The sequence below is a fragment of the Sebastes fasciatus genome, chromosome 22 (genome assembly GCF_043250625.1).
Source record: "Sebastes fasciatus isolate fSebFas1 chromosome 22, fSebFas1.pri, whole genome shotgun sequence".
In the NCBI taxonomy this organism is placed as follows: Eukaryota; Metazoa; Chordata; class Actinopteri; order Perciformes; family Sebastidae; genus Sebastes; species Sebastes fasciatus.
Genome location: NC_133816.1, coordinates 1,738,005 through 1,752,078, shown reverse-complemented (window position 1 = coordinate 1,752,078; position 14,074 = coordinate 1,738,005). Strand labels below are relative to the sequence as shown.

At 41.9% G+C, this 14,074-nt stretch overlaps 1 protein-coding gene across 22 annotated transcripts in view; it reads left to right on the top strand.

Annotated features, from left to right (window-relative positions):
* Positions 1-14,074, top strand: part of phka1a (phosphorylase kinase, alpha 1a (muscle)) — a 46,110-nt gene that overhangs the window by 20,019 nt on the left and 12,017 nt on the right. For 20 of the 22 annotated variants that reach the window (XR_012592346.1, XR_012592348.1, XR_012592345.1 and 17 more), the window contains exons 15-26: positions 319-428; positions 554-698; positions 1,649-1,727; positions 3,135-3,298; positions 5,642-5,803; positions 5,888-5,982; positions 6,089-6,234; positions 7,517-7,670; positions 11,271-11,429; positions 11,501-11,630; positions 13,684-13,785; positions 13,876-13,991. Coding sequence is in view for 17 of the 22 variants with exons in the window: in XM_074623176.1 (XP_074479277.1) it covers positions 319-428; positions 554-698; positions 1,649-1,727; positions 3,135-3,298; positions 5,642-5,803; positions 5,888-5,982; positions 6,089-6,234; positions 7,517-7,670; positions 11,271-11,429; positions 11,501-11,630; positions 13,684-13,785; positions 13,876-13,991 (1,562 nt within the window). In the remaining 5 variants the exon portion in view is untranslated. The remainder of the gene's footprint in view (positions 1-318; positions 429-553; positions 699-1,648; positions 1,728-3,134; positions 3,299-5,641; positions 5,804-5,887; positions 5,983-6,088; positions 6,235-7,516; positions 7,671-11,270; positions 11,430-11,500; positions 11,631-13,683; positions 13,786-13,875; positions 13,992-14,074) is intronic. The other 2 variants (XM_074623182.1, XM_074623181.1) reach the window with 1 other exon arrangement.

Sequence of the window (14,074 nt, the reverse complement as noted above, 5' to 3'; positions counted from 1 at the left end):
GACTGCGTCATCGTCTGTCCTCGGGGTTCCCCACACACACACAACAGGACATCTGATCTGAACATGTTTAATATTTACTATTTGAGTTCGGTGCGGCCAGGATGGACTTCAAAGCCAATCAGGGGATGTAAAAAACACTCTTAACATACCTCACACCACAGGAACATCTGGAAAGATCATCTTCAGAACCATCAAACAATCAGTTCTTTGCTGATGATTGTCAGAAGGGGGCTCAAAATCGGCTGGATTCTCCTGTAGTTTTGTGCCTCGCATTACCACTCCGGGCGTTTCACTCATCCTTTTCCTGCTCTGTACCAGGTCGTAACCCGAGGCTGGGTCTGACGGGACGGCCCTACAGGAGAATAGGAGTGCTGGGAACCTCCAAATTCTACACCATCAGAAACACCATCTTCTCTTTCACACCTCAGGTTAGTAAGAAAGGCAGAGCGGTGAATATGGTGAAGCTAGTCACTAACCATGAACCGTTTGACCTCATCCTGGTGAAAATGAGTGAAAATCATCCCTCCGTTTCTCCCCCTGAAAAACCCTCCAGTTCATCGACCACCAGCAGTTCTACTTGGCGTTGGACAACAAAATGATCGTGGAGATGTTGAGGACGGAAATCTCCTACCTCGCATCCAGATGGAGGATGACTGGACGACCCACCGTCACTTTTCCCATTTCACAGACTATGCTGAGTACGAACACACGCACACCATGTACTGTATCTAGAAGTGCTAAAATGCCTTAACAAGTGTTGGAAATTAGGAATGCTTATTTTGAAAAATGTTCTTAACCGATAACCTACCCTCGTTAACCGATTATTAACCGTTAACCGACAAGATTTGTGCCTCGCATGCAGCGGTGCACCAGCTGCAGGAAAACAACAGATATTGGTTGACGGGAGTCTCCAGTTCAGCGTCAGGGAGCGTTAACTTAGCAGCTACGATGCTGCGTGTAGTGTCGCGGACATGCAGCCACTTTCCCAGTAAAAGTCTCCACCACACATTTAGTTTAGTTTAGCAGGTTGTCAGCTGTGTGTCTGCCCGGTGTAACTTTAGAGAGTGACCAACAAACAGTGTGTGTATTTGTGCTACGTTAGCAGCTCTAGCATTACCGGAGGCTTCGTGCTTTCCGCCGCCTCACACGTAGTCTGCGGAACTTTAGTGAGTGTCCAACAGACCGTGTGTGTGTGTTGGTGGTGAGTGTGAGGTTGTTGGTGGCGTTCTAGCTGTGATCGTAGGTGTAGCAGTGTGTGGACAGTTTATTTGTCGGTGAATAAATGCTACGAAACTACAACTCCTCCGCTCCACTCAAGCGAGCATGAGAGACATCCATGGAGAGACTGGAGCCAACTTCCTGTATCCTGCAACTCCGGCTCCGCCTCTTAAGGTGGGCTGTTAAGGTGGACCAGCTTTTCTCCTTAAAGAGACGAGCCACTCTGAGCCGCTCAGCTTTTCTTTTAACCGTTTTAACCGATAGCGTTAATCGGTTAACTTAATGTCGGTTAACAGTTAAACGGTTAATTATTAACATCCCTATTGGAAATGTGTTGAAGATGCTGCATGTCCACTCTGAGACTAAAGGGGAGAACAGGGTTAGTATTACATGATGCAGCCTGACTGCATGTATTTTGTGTGTATTTCAGCTGAGGACCACACAAACCTGGACCCTGCTGTGTTGGCTACACTGAAGAAGCTACAGGATGGGTATTACGGAGGAGCAAGGTGAATTTTACGATGATCCAGAGGAGGTCACGTTCCACGTACTGCGTGGAACGTGACCTCCTCTGCTACTCCTACTGCTTCCTTCTATAGGTTCTCAGTCGATTTGAGGTTTTTCGATTAAATTTGAGTAAAAAAAATGAAATGAAATCTAAATAAAATGAATGGATTTTGTATTTTCCTACCAGAATTGCTGTTCATCTAGAAAGTTTAGATGTGTAAGAAGATACAATTTACAGGAAATAAAAACTTTGAATGAAAAAATGTCAATAATCAGAAAATATCCCTTTTTTATAACGGCGTATTTCAGACTTATATACGATGGTGTATTAGGGCCATTGCAGGTAAAAATAATTAAATAAATAAAAAGTACAGCGCTGGGGGAGGGGAGTAATATTCCGAGAGAAAAGTCCTGAATTTACGAGAAAAAAAAACTTTTGTTAAGGAACCACATCGCTTCACTTTCCAAGGTGGGATCAACCTCATCACACCACAGACGTCGCCACTTGTATGGCCACCGTGTATTATGCCTGTGGTGGATGACCTAATCATACTTTGTAATTGGATTTAGCAATAAAGGAAATACTCATGATTTTAGCCCAGAATCACCAAGTTATCACAAGCATCCAGACTTTGAAGAGACATTGAAGAAAACTACATACTGAGTTTGAGTTTTTTCTTGTACATTTACCCCTGTAATCTGAGGGAATGTCCAAGATTTTATCTCGTAAATTTGTGAGTTTCTTCTCATAAATGTACCCCTTTAATCTGAGACAATATCCACATTTTTTCTCGTAAATTTAAAGCTTGAATCTCAGAAAATATCCAAGTTATTTTTCCTCATAAATTTAACCCTTTAATATCAGAGAATATCCAAGTATTTTTTTTTCGTAAATTTGTGAGGTTTTTCTCGTAAATTTACACCTTTAATATCAGAGAATATTCACTTTTTTTCCCGTAAATTTACCCCTTTGATCTTAAATCTTAAATTTATGATCAAATATATATAATATCTAATATCTCCCCCAGCTCTGTATTTATTTTTTAATTTTTTACCTACAATGGCCCTAATATGACGTCATAATTTTTTGTGGTGGCTATTCAAAATTTCATAGGGTATGGCTTCGGAAATTTGGCTTTATAACCTCAGTATTTCTCCTGTAAAATCTTGGCTTCAGCCCTGACTGTCATGCAGTTCAAATACTGACATTGTGACTGTTTGTGTGGCGTCATTGACATTTGCTCCATTTCCTCTTTCTTCTTTTTTCACGTTCTAAAACAATGTCAAGAAATTAACTTGTAGAGATGCAGCCATCGTCTGCGGGGCGATTTTGTTGTCAGATCTAAGAGCTACGTTTGGTGGTCATGCTGAAATATTCATAACATAAAAACACTTCACTTCCTCTCCAGGATCCAGACGGGGAAGCTGTCGGAGTTCTTGACCACTTCCTGTTTCGCTCACCTGAGCTTCCTGGACGGTAAGGGTTCTGGCAGCATGAGCCGCCACGACGAAGAGTATGATGATGATGAGGGTGACGGCGATGGATTCGTGCATGAGTTACGTAATGATGATGGTAAGAAAACAGACAGATTGATGGATGGAATGGGGAGGAATGGTGGTTGCAGCCCACTCATGTCTCTTCTAACTGTATTTCTCTGTCATTGAGAGTGATCTCATTCAGCTAACCCCTTACTTTAACATCCAAAAAAAATGAATAAATCTTTTAACATTTATTACCTGTGAATTATCTCACCAGAAACATGACATGAAACCTGTTGCAGATTCTCATCAACCACCACTTCCTTCATCACTGATCTTGTCCCCATCCTCTCTGTGTTGTTGGTTGTTAAATGTTTCTCAACCTTGGACTTATGGGACGCCTTATTGCTGTTAAATATAAGCTTGAGTTGCAGACGTCATGTTTGGAGAAGGTTGAGAAACGCTGCTTTGCTCGTGTTGCATTTAAAACAACCCATCTCAAATTTAACGAGGGTAAAGTTTTGGACCGAGTCGGACATCAGTAAAAACATTCACAGTTGTGCATGTTTTAAAGGGACTGTTTGTAACTTCTTACACATGTAAATCAATCCGGGTCAGTGTCTCATGCGCGCTCGCGTGTGTCTACGCTGTTCAGACTCAGACTCCAACACAAACTACAGTGAAGCACCAAAACCTCTTGGTTGTATCTAGTGAAGCCCGTCTGTTAAACAGTGTTGGCCGCGGTCGGAGGACGCGGGGGAGACCGTAGCTTTGGTCTCCAGGACCGGAGTCTCTGCTGTACTCTGCTCCTCTGCCTGCCTTCACTCACACACCGTGCTCCTTCTCGCTCTCTCGCTCCACTCTCACGTGCATGCTGCTCACTCCACACTGCAGAAGAGTTAGTTTAGCTCTGAGAATATCTAGTGAATGTACAGTGGACGTTTGTGCAGAAATAACTGCTGCAGCTCCTCCAGACCAACAGAGGTTTCCCGTGTCTTGTGAAGTGACGGGCTCCGCAGAGAGAAACGTTATCGTCTCCGACCAAATCTCCGGTGTCTCCCCTGTTCCCTCCGACCGCGGTCGGGAGGCTGAGGCAGGAAAAGCCAACACTAGGATCAGCATTGATTCATGAAGAGACCTTCGTCTGGTCGGCTAACATTTCTGCCAAGCAGCTGAAATATAGAGTGATATTGTGCTTTTAGCTGGCGTGTGTCTCCTCACTGTTTTGAGCGATGCTCGTTCATGTCTATGTAGAGCGAGCACAAGCGCGAGCAACAGGACGCTGATTTTCGTTGACTTAACGGCCACAGGTGTCGCTGTTAACAAGACATTTCTGATTCTTACAAACAGTCCCTTTAAATGTGAATGAAAATTGAATCGTGATCTCATTATTGATCAAAATAATCGCGATTATCATTTTGACCATAATCGTGCAGCCCTCTTGCGTTCAGTGCACGTCTGGCATCATTCAGCATACATGCATGTTTTAAAATGGCTTGTCTGACAGCCGCTGCCTGTTGGTGAATGTATGTGCGAGCATCACCATCTACAAAGTTTCAAAAACAGATAAAAGCTATTCCTAAAATCAATAAATCAACACTAGTTTGATTGATATTCCCTTGAGTGCACAATAATAGTAAAAAAGATTTAGGAACATTTTAAATTGAAGATATTTGATCAAAACAATCCAACATTAGTTTGATTGACATTCCCTGGATTGCAAAAAATAAACATGATTTGGGAAAATAAAAAAAAAAACGAAGCGATCGTTTTGATTGTGAATGATGAAGCCTTGTTGTAATCCACACAGTATAAAGGGTCAAGTCACCCAAAATTTGTGTGTATGTAGCCATGCAGATAATGTTGGTTTTATTGTTTATGGTGTTTTTTAAAAGCATGAAGAATTTTCATTTAAAAAGTTCAACAGCAGAATGTCTTTATAACACTTTAAACAAGATTTTAACTTCTGTACAATGTAGCTTCTAAACCGTACAGTATGAATGGCTAGATACCACTGAGTATGCATGGGAAAATATGTGCTTTTTTGGGGTGAACAAACCTTTTTATGAACGGCATGTTATAAAACTAGAAGGGCACTCGGAGAGCACAGACCTCCGCCAAGGCCGTTTACATTCGGATATGCTCCAAAATTGAATGGGTTCTTCCTCGGCCCATGTTACACCCTTCCACCACGTTTCATGAAAATTGGGCCAGTCATTTTTTCGTAATCCTTCTGACAAATAAACCGGAAACATAAAAACCCTGGCGGAGGTAATAATAACACTAATAATAGTAATAAATTAGATATGTTTTAATTCTTTGAATAATGTAGATAGTTTAGTTTAAATGCTAGGTTTCTCTGGGATACCAGACGGGTGCCCCCCGTCTGTTTCCATTTTCTGTCTCAACCTCTGTCCTTTTTGTCCTCGTCCCCCAGAGGCTGACGACCTGGCCCAGTACCTGGACCACCTGTTGGCTCACGCTGCCCCCAAGAAGCCCAAACGGCAGGTGGGAGGTCTGGGGAGGTTCAAGGCTGTGGCCACCAAGACCAAGGAGATGGTGTCTCTGATGAACAAGGCTCAGGACCTCGACGTGCACAGTGAGCGGATCCGTCACCTCGACACAATATGACACCACAAAACACCAAATCCTAATCCAGACTACTCTGTTTTGTTCTGTCCAGACGTCAACATGTACCTGCCCAACAAGCTGTTCCGCTCTCCTCAGCCTTCCCTCAACCTGAATGTCACAGGCTCCTCTACACCGCAAGAAACTCAGGTGTGTTTTCATGTCCTTTAATATCAATGTTGTTTTCTTTTTATTCATCCTCCACCGATCATCCAGCCGCAGCTTTATCTCTCCTCCTCCTCTCTCCGTCCTCCAGACTCCGGAGGTGACGGTCTCACCAGAGAGCGGTATCCCCAGAGACGCCAGCGGAGGCATCGACTACGTCGCTTTGGTCCAGCTGCTGAAGGACACACAAAGTCTCCAGGACCAGGCTGATATACTCTACATCCTCTTCAAAGACAAGTGAGATGCACAGTTTTATTGGGCTCTATTGTGACATGTTATGTCAGTCTTACACATTTTTCCAAATATTCACAGCAAGGAAACACATGTTCTGCTCCGCATCAACTTGTTTTGACTGTTTTCGACCATTAGTCCTTGTTTTTCTAGTAATTTAGCGTTTTAACATAGAATTGTGTCTGAGCGTGGCAAAAGTTTCTGTACATCCCCATAGTAGCAGAGATGTTAGTGTGTTTTTAAGATGGTGGCTTGTAAAGCTAGATCAGGGGTCAATAACCTGTGTCTCTTCAGCTCCTCTCCAGTGGCTCCCTGTGGAGGTTTTAAAAATGGAAATGAATAACTGTTTTTTGTTTACATTTTCATTTTTATTAATCATTGTTGTAGGTCTATGGTACGACGGTACGACGGAGTATTAGGGCCACATTGAAGGCAAAAATAAAGAATAAAGTCATAATATTATAAAGTAGTAATTTTACATATCATTTTCTTTTTTTCTCCTAAAGTTATGACTTTATTCTCATAATGTTACGTATTTATTCTCGTAATATAACAACTTTTTTTCTCGTAAAGTTATGACTTTATTCTCGTAAATTACGACTTTTTTTATCGTTAAATTATGACCTTATTCTAGTAATATTACGACTTTATATATAATATATAAAGGAGTTCCAATAGAATATTAAAACAATATATGGTATGAAATTAATAATATTGCAGCAAAAAAACAGGAATGGAAAAGTGTCTTATGTGTTTTTATAGGGCTGTCAATTGATTAAAATAGTTAATTGCAATTAATCTCAAATTAATCACACATTTTTATCTGTTCTAAATGTACCTTAAAGGGAGATTTGTCAAGTATTTATTACTCTTATCAACATGGGAGTGGACAAATATGCTGCTTTAGTGAAATGTATGTGTATATTTATTAATGGAAATCAATGAACAACACAAAACAATGAGAGATATTGTCCAGAACCCCTCACAGGTACTGCATTTAGCATAAAACAATATGCTCAAATCATAACATATGATACCAGTATCTTCACTCTAGCTTTAAAACTGAGCCCGCTACGACCTAAAAATCGCAAGTTGCGTTAATGTGTTGAAGAAATTAGTGGCGTTAAAACAAATTGGCGCTAACGTGTTATTATCACGTTAACTTTGACAGCCCTAGTTTTTTATTTACCGTATGATCATCTTCAGGATTCATACTTGAAGTAGACTAAAGGTTCTGTCAATAACTTGGTAAAGAAAAGTAGAAACTTTGTGTTTGCTTTGATGACAGGGGCATGGACTGGGACACTCAACTGCACGGGAAAGGCTCCACGGTGAGGTCTCTGCTGTCTGACCTTTACGAGAAGGCAGGTGAACTCAAACACTGGGGCCTCATCAGGATGATATCTGGCATGCTGAAGAAGAAGGTGGAGGAGCTCGACTCGGTACGACACACACACACACACACACACACACACACACACACACACACACACACACACTAAGTGAACGTAGACACAGTTATAAATATATCAGGGTGACATTGACTGAATAGTTTTCCACTCTGCCAAGGAGGTTATGTTTTCTTGCAAGTTACTCAGTGTGCATGTGAAAATGGTGGAAAATACAGACATGCGTAGCTGATGAGTGAAAATTACGTTTGGTAATATTTAAAGGTGCTGTTTGTAACTTCTTACACGTATAAATCATTGCGGGTCGGTTTCCCATGCGCGCTCGCGTGTGTCTACGCTGTTCAGACTCAGACTCCAACACAAACTACAGTGAAGCACCAAAACCTCTTGGTTGTATCTAGTGAAGCCCGTCTGTTAAACAGTGTTGGCCGCGGTCGGAGGTGAATGTTCAGTGGACGTTTGTGCAGAAATAACTGCTGCAGCTCCTCCAGACCAACAGAGGTTTCCCGTGTCTTGTGAAGTGACGGGGCTCCGCAGAGAGAAACCTTATCGTCTCCGACCAAAACTCCGGCGTCTCCCCTGTTCCCTCCCGCCGCGGTCGGGAGGCTGAAGCGGGAAAAGCCAACACTAGGATCAGCATTGATTCATGGAGAGACCTTCGTCTGGTCAGCTAACATTACTGCCAAGCAGCTGAAATATAGAGCGATATTGTGCTTTTAGCTGACGTGTGTCTCCTCACTGTGTTGAGCGATGCTCGTTAGGGATTTCACGAGAACCAATACTTTGGTACCAAGTCGATGCCCAAGTTCTAAAAAAGTGACGGTACTGTTTTTCTACAGTACTGAAGGTACCGTATGATGCCTGTAATGGTCATTGGTAGGGATGTGACGGTGAGGAAAATTTCCCACCGGTTAATAAACTTGTGACAACACCGTGTTACCGATTACACCGGACATTTTACAAGAAACGATGACGGTCAACATGTGCAGAGCGCTGACTCTGATCTTTACCGTCGGGTGGCGGTGTGTCTGGCCTCTCCGGTAGAGCTTTTGCTGCGGGGCTCCGCTGCGGGGGTCTACCTGGCGCCGCTGCTCCGTGCACACCGGCTGTGACGGCTCCATCCACCTCGCGATGATTACCTCATTAACGTTATGGTTCCCTTATAGCGTTGGGTTAAACTTGAAACTTTGCCAAATAGGTGCGTTTGCTTTTCACTTCAACAATAAATCCTCTGCCTCCTACTCCTGCTACTCTGAGCTGACGGACCAGATGCATTCACGGTCAGTATGTAGCGTCCGTCGTCTGACTATCGATTGATAATATGCTGCTGATACGCCAAAATGAACAAAATGGGTCAATTCTTTTTATTTCTTACTTAAAGGCTACATGCCTCTGTTTTAGAGTTATCTTCAAATGTTTTTAATAAAAGAGTACGTGTTGAATTACATGGGATTTATTGCTGTTGTTTTTTTACCGTGGTATCAAATTGGGTATCGAGAATCGTGGAAATTCACTGGTATTGGTATCGACTACTAGATTTCTGGTACCGTGACATCCCTAATGCTCGTTCTTGTCTATGTATAGCGAGCGCGAGCAACAGGACGCTGACTTTAGTTGACTTAACGGCCACAGGTGTCGCTGTTAACAAGACATTTCTGATTCTTACAAACAGTCCTTTTAAATAATAATTTCTTCCTGAAGAAGGCAGCGTGCCAAAGCGTTGACCTTTAGAGCTTTAAATAAAAAAGCCAAAGGCTCATTTCAATAGGTGTGTCATTTCCCTGAGTTCTTCAATGTCTATTCTTCATCAAAACTATAAAAAAAAAAAAAGTCCATATAAAATGACACTCATTTCTTGGGTCATTATCAGAATTTGAAATACTTTATTGATCCCCGGGGGAAATAGGGACGTTATATATATATATATATATATATATATATATATATATATATACTATAAGCATAAAGAAATATAATAACACAATATATGTAGAGTAATAGAAATAAATCATAGAAATAAGAAATGTGAAATTTGTGCATCAAACACATACAAGATATAACCACAGTGTAAATAAGTAAATAAAAAATGCTAACAAGTGGGATCTATTAAGTGTGTTAGATATAAATGCAAGAATAGTACACATAAGAATTAAATAAGAATATTTCTTGAAATATAGGGTATAAGTACAGTTTTGCACAGTTGAATTATTGCACACATTATTCTGTCAAAGGATATATTTTCTCTCTTTCTGTATACCTTATATTCTTAAACATACCTGCATATTGATTTGTCATTCATTATTAGTTTAAATTAGGGCTCTAACGAATAGTTTGAAGCTTCATTCATAACATTGATATTTCAAATCTTAATCAAGCGTTAGGGCTAGGGCAGATAAAGATCTGGCAGCATACTAATATTATTAGTATTATACTATTTATAGAATTAGATTACAGTGCTGGCTGCGTAGGATTGTTTCCAACTCGTGTGATCCAAACATTTCCGATAACTCCAGAGCGTTGTAAAGTCCAAAAGTCAAATGTATAGAAAAAGCATTCGCAAAATGTTTTCATCTAACGAAATATTCTGCTTCAATCCATATTTGTTGGCGTTTAGCCTTTCAAAAACAACATTTTCACTGCGGTCAAATAATAGTTTACTCTCCCGCTTGCCGCACTCAAAGGGAGCAACAGTCCAGAAGCCAAACATCTTCAGTTTACACCCAGCAGAGTGTGACAACCACAAAATATTATTTGATTCACAAAAGTTCATTTGATTCACAAAAGTTCGACTAATCAAATAATCGATTAACAAGCTCTATTTTAAAAATGCAGTTACATACATTTGTGGTCAAATTCAAGACGGACTGAATGTGTGTGGACAACTTTATCTACAGGCTAAAACATGAACTTTCAATGTATTTCATCTCCAGAACCAGGGAAGCTTGAAACGCTCCAGAACTGGGAATGTTAAAGGGATAGTTCACCCCAAAAACATATTAAAAAAGCAAATTACCGTCTGTGAAAGCATTTCAATTCTACAGCAACGGAAGCTTTTGAAGTCTTTAAAAGAAGCAGAAAATGACTAACAAATGGATCTTAACAGCTTATGCTGCATATTCAAACTGTTCACTCGCCTCGTGTTTTAGATTTTCAACTTGGCGATTCGTAACATTGACATTCAAATTCTAATAATAATGATATTATGCTATTTGTGGAATTAGATTCCAGCGGTGGCTGGAATAGGATTGTTTACGACTCCTGTGATCCAAACATTTCCTAAAAAAAAACTCCAGAGCATTGTAAAGTCCAAAAGTCATAATGTATTGAATAAAGATAGATGTAATCGTTTCTAAAAATTCACAACATGTTTTTATCTAATGAAATATTCTGCTTCAGTCTATTTTTGTTGGCGTTTAACCTTTCAAAAACAACATGTTCACCTTTTTTAGGGTGATGACGTCATATAATTTGACGACAGACATTCAAAGCATCATTTAAAAAACCTCCATAGAAGCTTTGAATGTAAAAAAAACGTCGGTACGTCACTAGTTAAAATCTGTATTATCATAAACGGTTTATATTCTTGAACATCATCTGCCCCCTCTTTTCTGATTGGTTGGGATCTGTCCATAGGCCTGCTCCGATTTGTTGGCGCATCAGAAGCACCTGACAGTGGGTCTGCCTCCTGAGCCCAGAGAGAAAACCATCACCGCTCCCATCCCTCCGGACCAGCTGGCCGCTCTCATCGACGAGGCCAGCGACAACAACATCAGTGTGGCCATCCTCACGCAGGTGAGTCACGTCCTTCACCATCACCTGGTCAGTCACGTCTTCCTCTTTAATCCCTCTTTCCCCTCCTCCAGGAGATCATGGTGTACCTGGCCATGAGCATCAGGACTGAGCCCAGCCTGTTCAGCGAGATGTTCAGGCTCCGTATTGGTCTCATCATCCAGGTCATGGCCACCGAACTGGCCCAGTCGCTCAACTGCTCAGGTAAGGAAGGAAAGAGGTAAGGAAGGAAAGAGAGGAAGAAGATCATAGTTTAACTACCCGTTATTTTCTGAATCAATGAATCAATTAATAGTTTGGTCTGTCAAATTTTAGGGAATTGTGAAAAGTGTCCAGTTAAGTTCCCAAAAACCCACAGCAGAGTGTGAAAACCAGAAAAAAAATCACTTTTATGAAGCTGGAACCAGGGAAAGTTTACGAAAAAAAATGGTTATTTGATTCACAAAAGTTGTTGCAGATTAAATTTCTGTTGATTAACTAATCGAGTAATCACATAATAAACTAAATTTTAAAATTACATGCATTTGTGCTTCTGTGGTCGAATTCAAGACTGAAAATGCATGTTCTAGCCTGTAGATGAAGTTGTCCACAGGTTTTCACACCTGCAATGTATTTTAATCTCCAGAGAAACGCTCCTTGATTGATGGAGGCAAAGAAATGAAAAAAGAGGAAGGTAAATCAGAGTTGTCATTAAAGATAGGGAGGACCATGTTGGAAAGCTAGCATCATTTGAAAGTAGCATCACCTCAGGAGCTCCGTCTAAATACCCCCCTCTCTCCCCTCAGGGTTCCTTCCAAGGCAACACTGGTAAAAGTAAAGGGACAGTGTGTAATATTTTGGGGGACCTATTAGCAGAAATGTAATCTAATATTCATAACTGTGTTTTTTCTAGTGTATAGTCACCTGAGACTAAGAATGTTTTTGTTAGTTTAGGATGAGTCCTTCATCTACATAGGGAGCAGGTCCTCTTCACGGATTCCTCTTCATGTTGCTCCTCCATGTTTCTACAGTAGCCCAGAACGGACAAACCAAACTCTGTCTCTGCAGAGAGACTTTCACGTTTTTATGTTACGTGAAGGCCACCGTAGTTCTCTGTGATCCGCAGAGTGCTAAACCGTGGTACCGCCAGCCGCCGTCTGACTTCTGTTGCTCCTAAAGTAGTGTTATTATGGTATGGATGGCCTCTCATAGGGATGTCACGATACCAGAAATCCATTAGTGGATACCAATACCAGTGAATTATTAAAAACATTTGAACATTACAATCAACAGAGGCATGTAGCCTTTAAGTAAGAAATAAAAACAATTGACCTATTTTTTGGCGTATCAGCGGCAAGTTATCAATCGATAGTCAGACGACAGGCGCTACATACTGACCGTGAACGCATCTGGTCCGTCAGCTCAGAGTAGCAGGAGTAGGAGGCAGAGGATTTGTTGTCGAAGTGAAAAGCAAACGCACCTATTTGGCAATATTTCACGTTTAATCCCAACGCTGTAAGGGAACCATAACGTTAATGAGGTAATCGCCGCGAGGTGGATGGAGCCGTCACAGCCGGTGTGCAGGGAGCAGCGGCGCCAGGTAGACCCCGCAGCGGAGCCCCGCAGCAAAAGCTCTACCGGAGAGGCCAGACACACCGCAACCCGACAGTAAAGATCAGAGTCAGCGCTCTGCACATGTTGACCGTCATCTTTTCTTGTAAAATGTCCGGTGTAATCGGTAACACCGGTGTTGTCACAAGTTTATTAACCGGTGGGAAAATTTTCCTCACTGTCACATCCCTACCAACGACCATTACAGGCATCGTACGGTACCTTCAGTACTGTAGAAAAAGAGTACCGTCACTTTTTTAGAACTTGGGCATCGACTTGGTACCGAAGTATCGGTTCTCGTGACATCCTTAGTCTCTGAACGAGGCGAACGGCGTTACTACGGTTTTGCACTCGGTGGCTCACGTTACCTCAGTCTTGGAAAGGGAGAAATGAGCAGAGGGGTACTCATTTGGTTGCAATCTGCAACCACACCACCAGATGTAGCCAAATCCTGCGCACTGTCCCTTTAAGACTTTCTGATATAAGTTGGATCAAAAACTTTACTCACTTGACAGCATTTTGTTCATCAGACCTTTTTTCAAACAGTAATTGGACTTGGTTATTTTGCCATATTGCCTGCTTCTTTCTGACTGGTAAACCGTTCCTCTCTTTTACTGGCTCTTGAACTGGCACCATTTTGTGTGTGCGTGTGCGTGTGCGTGTGTAGGAGAGGAGGCTACAGACAGTCTGATGAGTCTCGGTCCATCAGAGCTGAAGAATCTCCTCCACCACATCCTCAGCGGGAAAGAGTTCGGAGTGCAGCGCAGCGGTCAGTCCACCAGTCATCAAATCCAGTCAGATGTTGCTGTTGTGAGGTCGCCATCAAGTTGACTTCCCCCCCCCCCCCCCTCCTCCACAGTTAGAGAGCTGGATGCCGGCGTCAGTCCCGGCATCTCCATCCATCACCTGGGCAACGTGGGCGCCACCAAGAGCGAGAGAGCCGGCATCAGCAAACTGAAGAGCGACATGAAGATGGTAGGAACCCCACAACACGCTTCTCACTTCCAGCTGGAATATAGTAGTTCATAATTATACACAGTAGAATTACATTTTTAAAA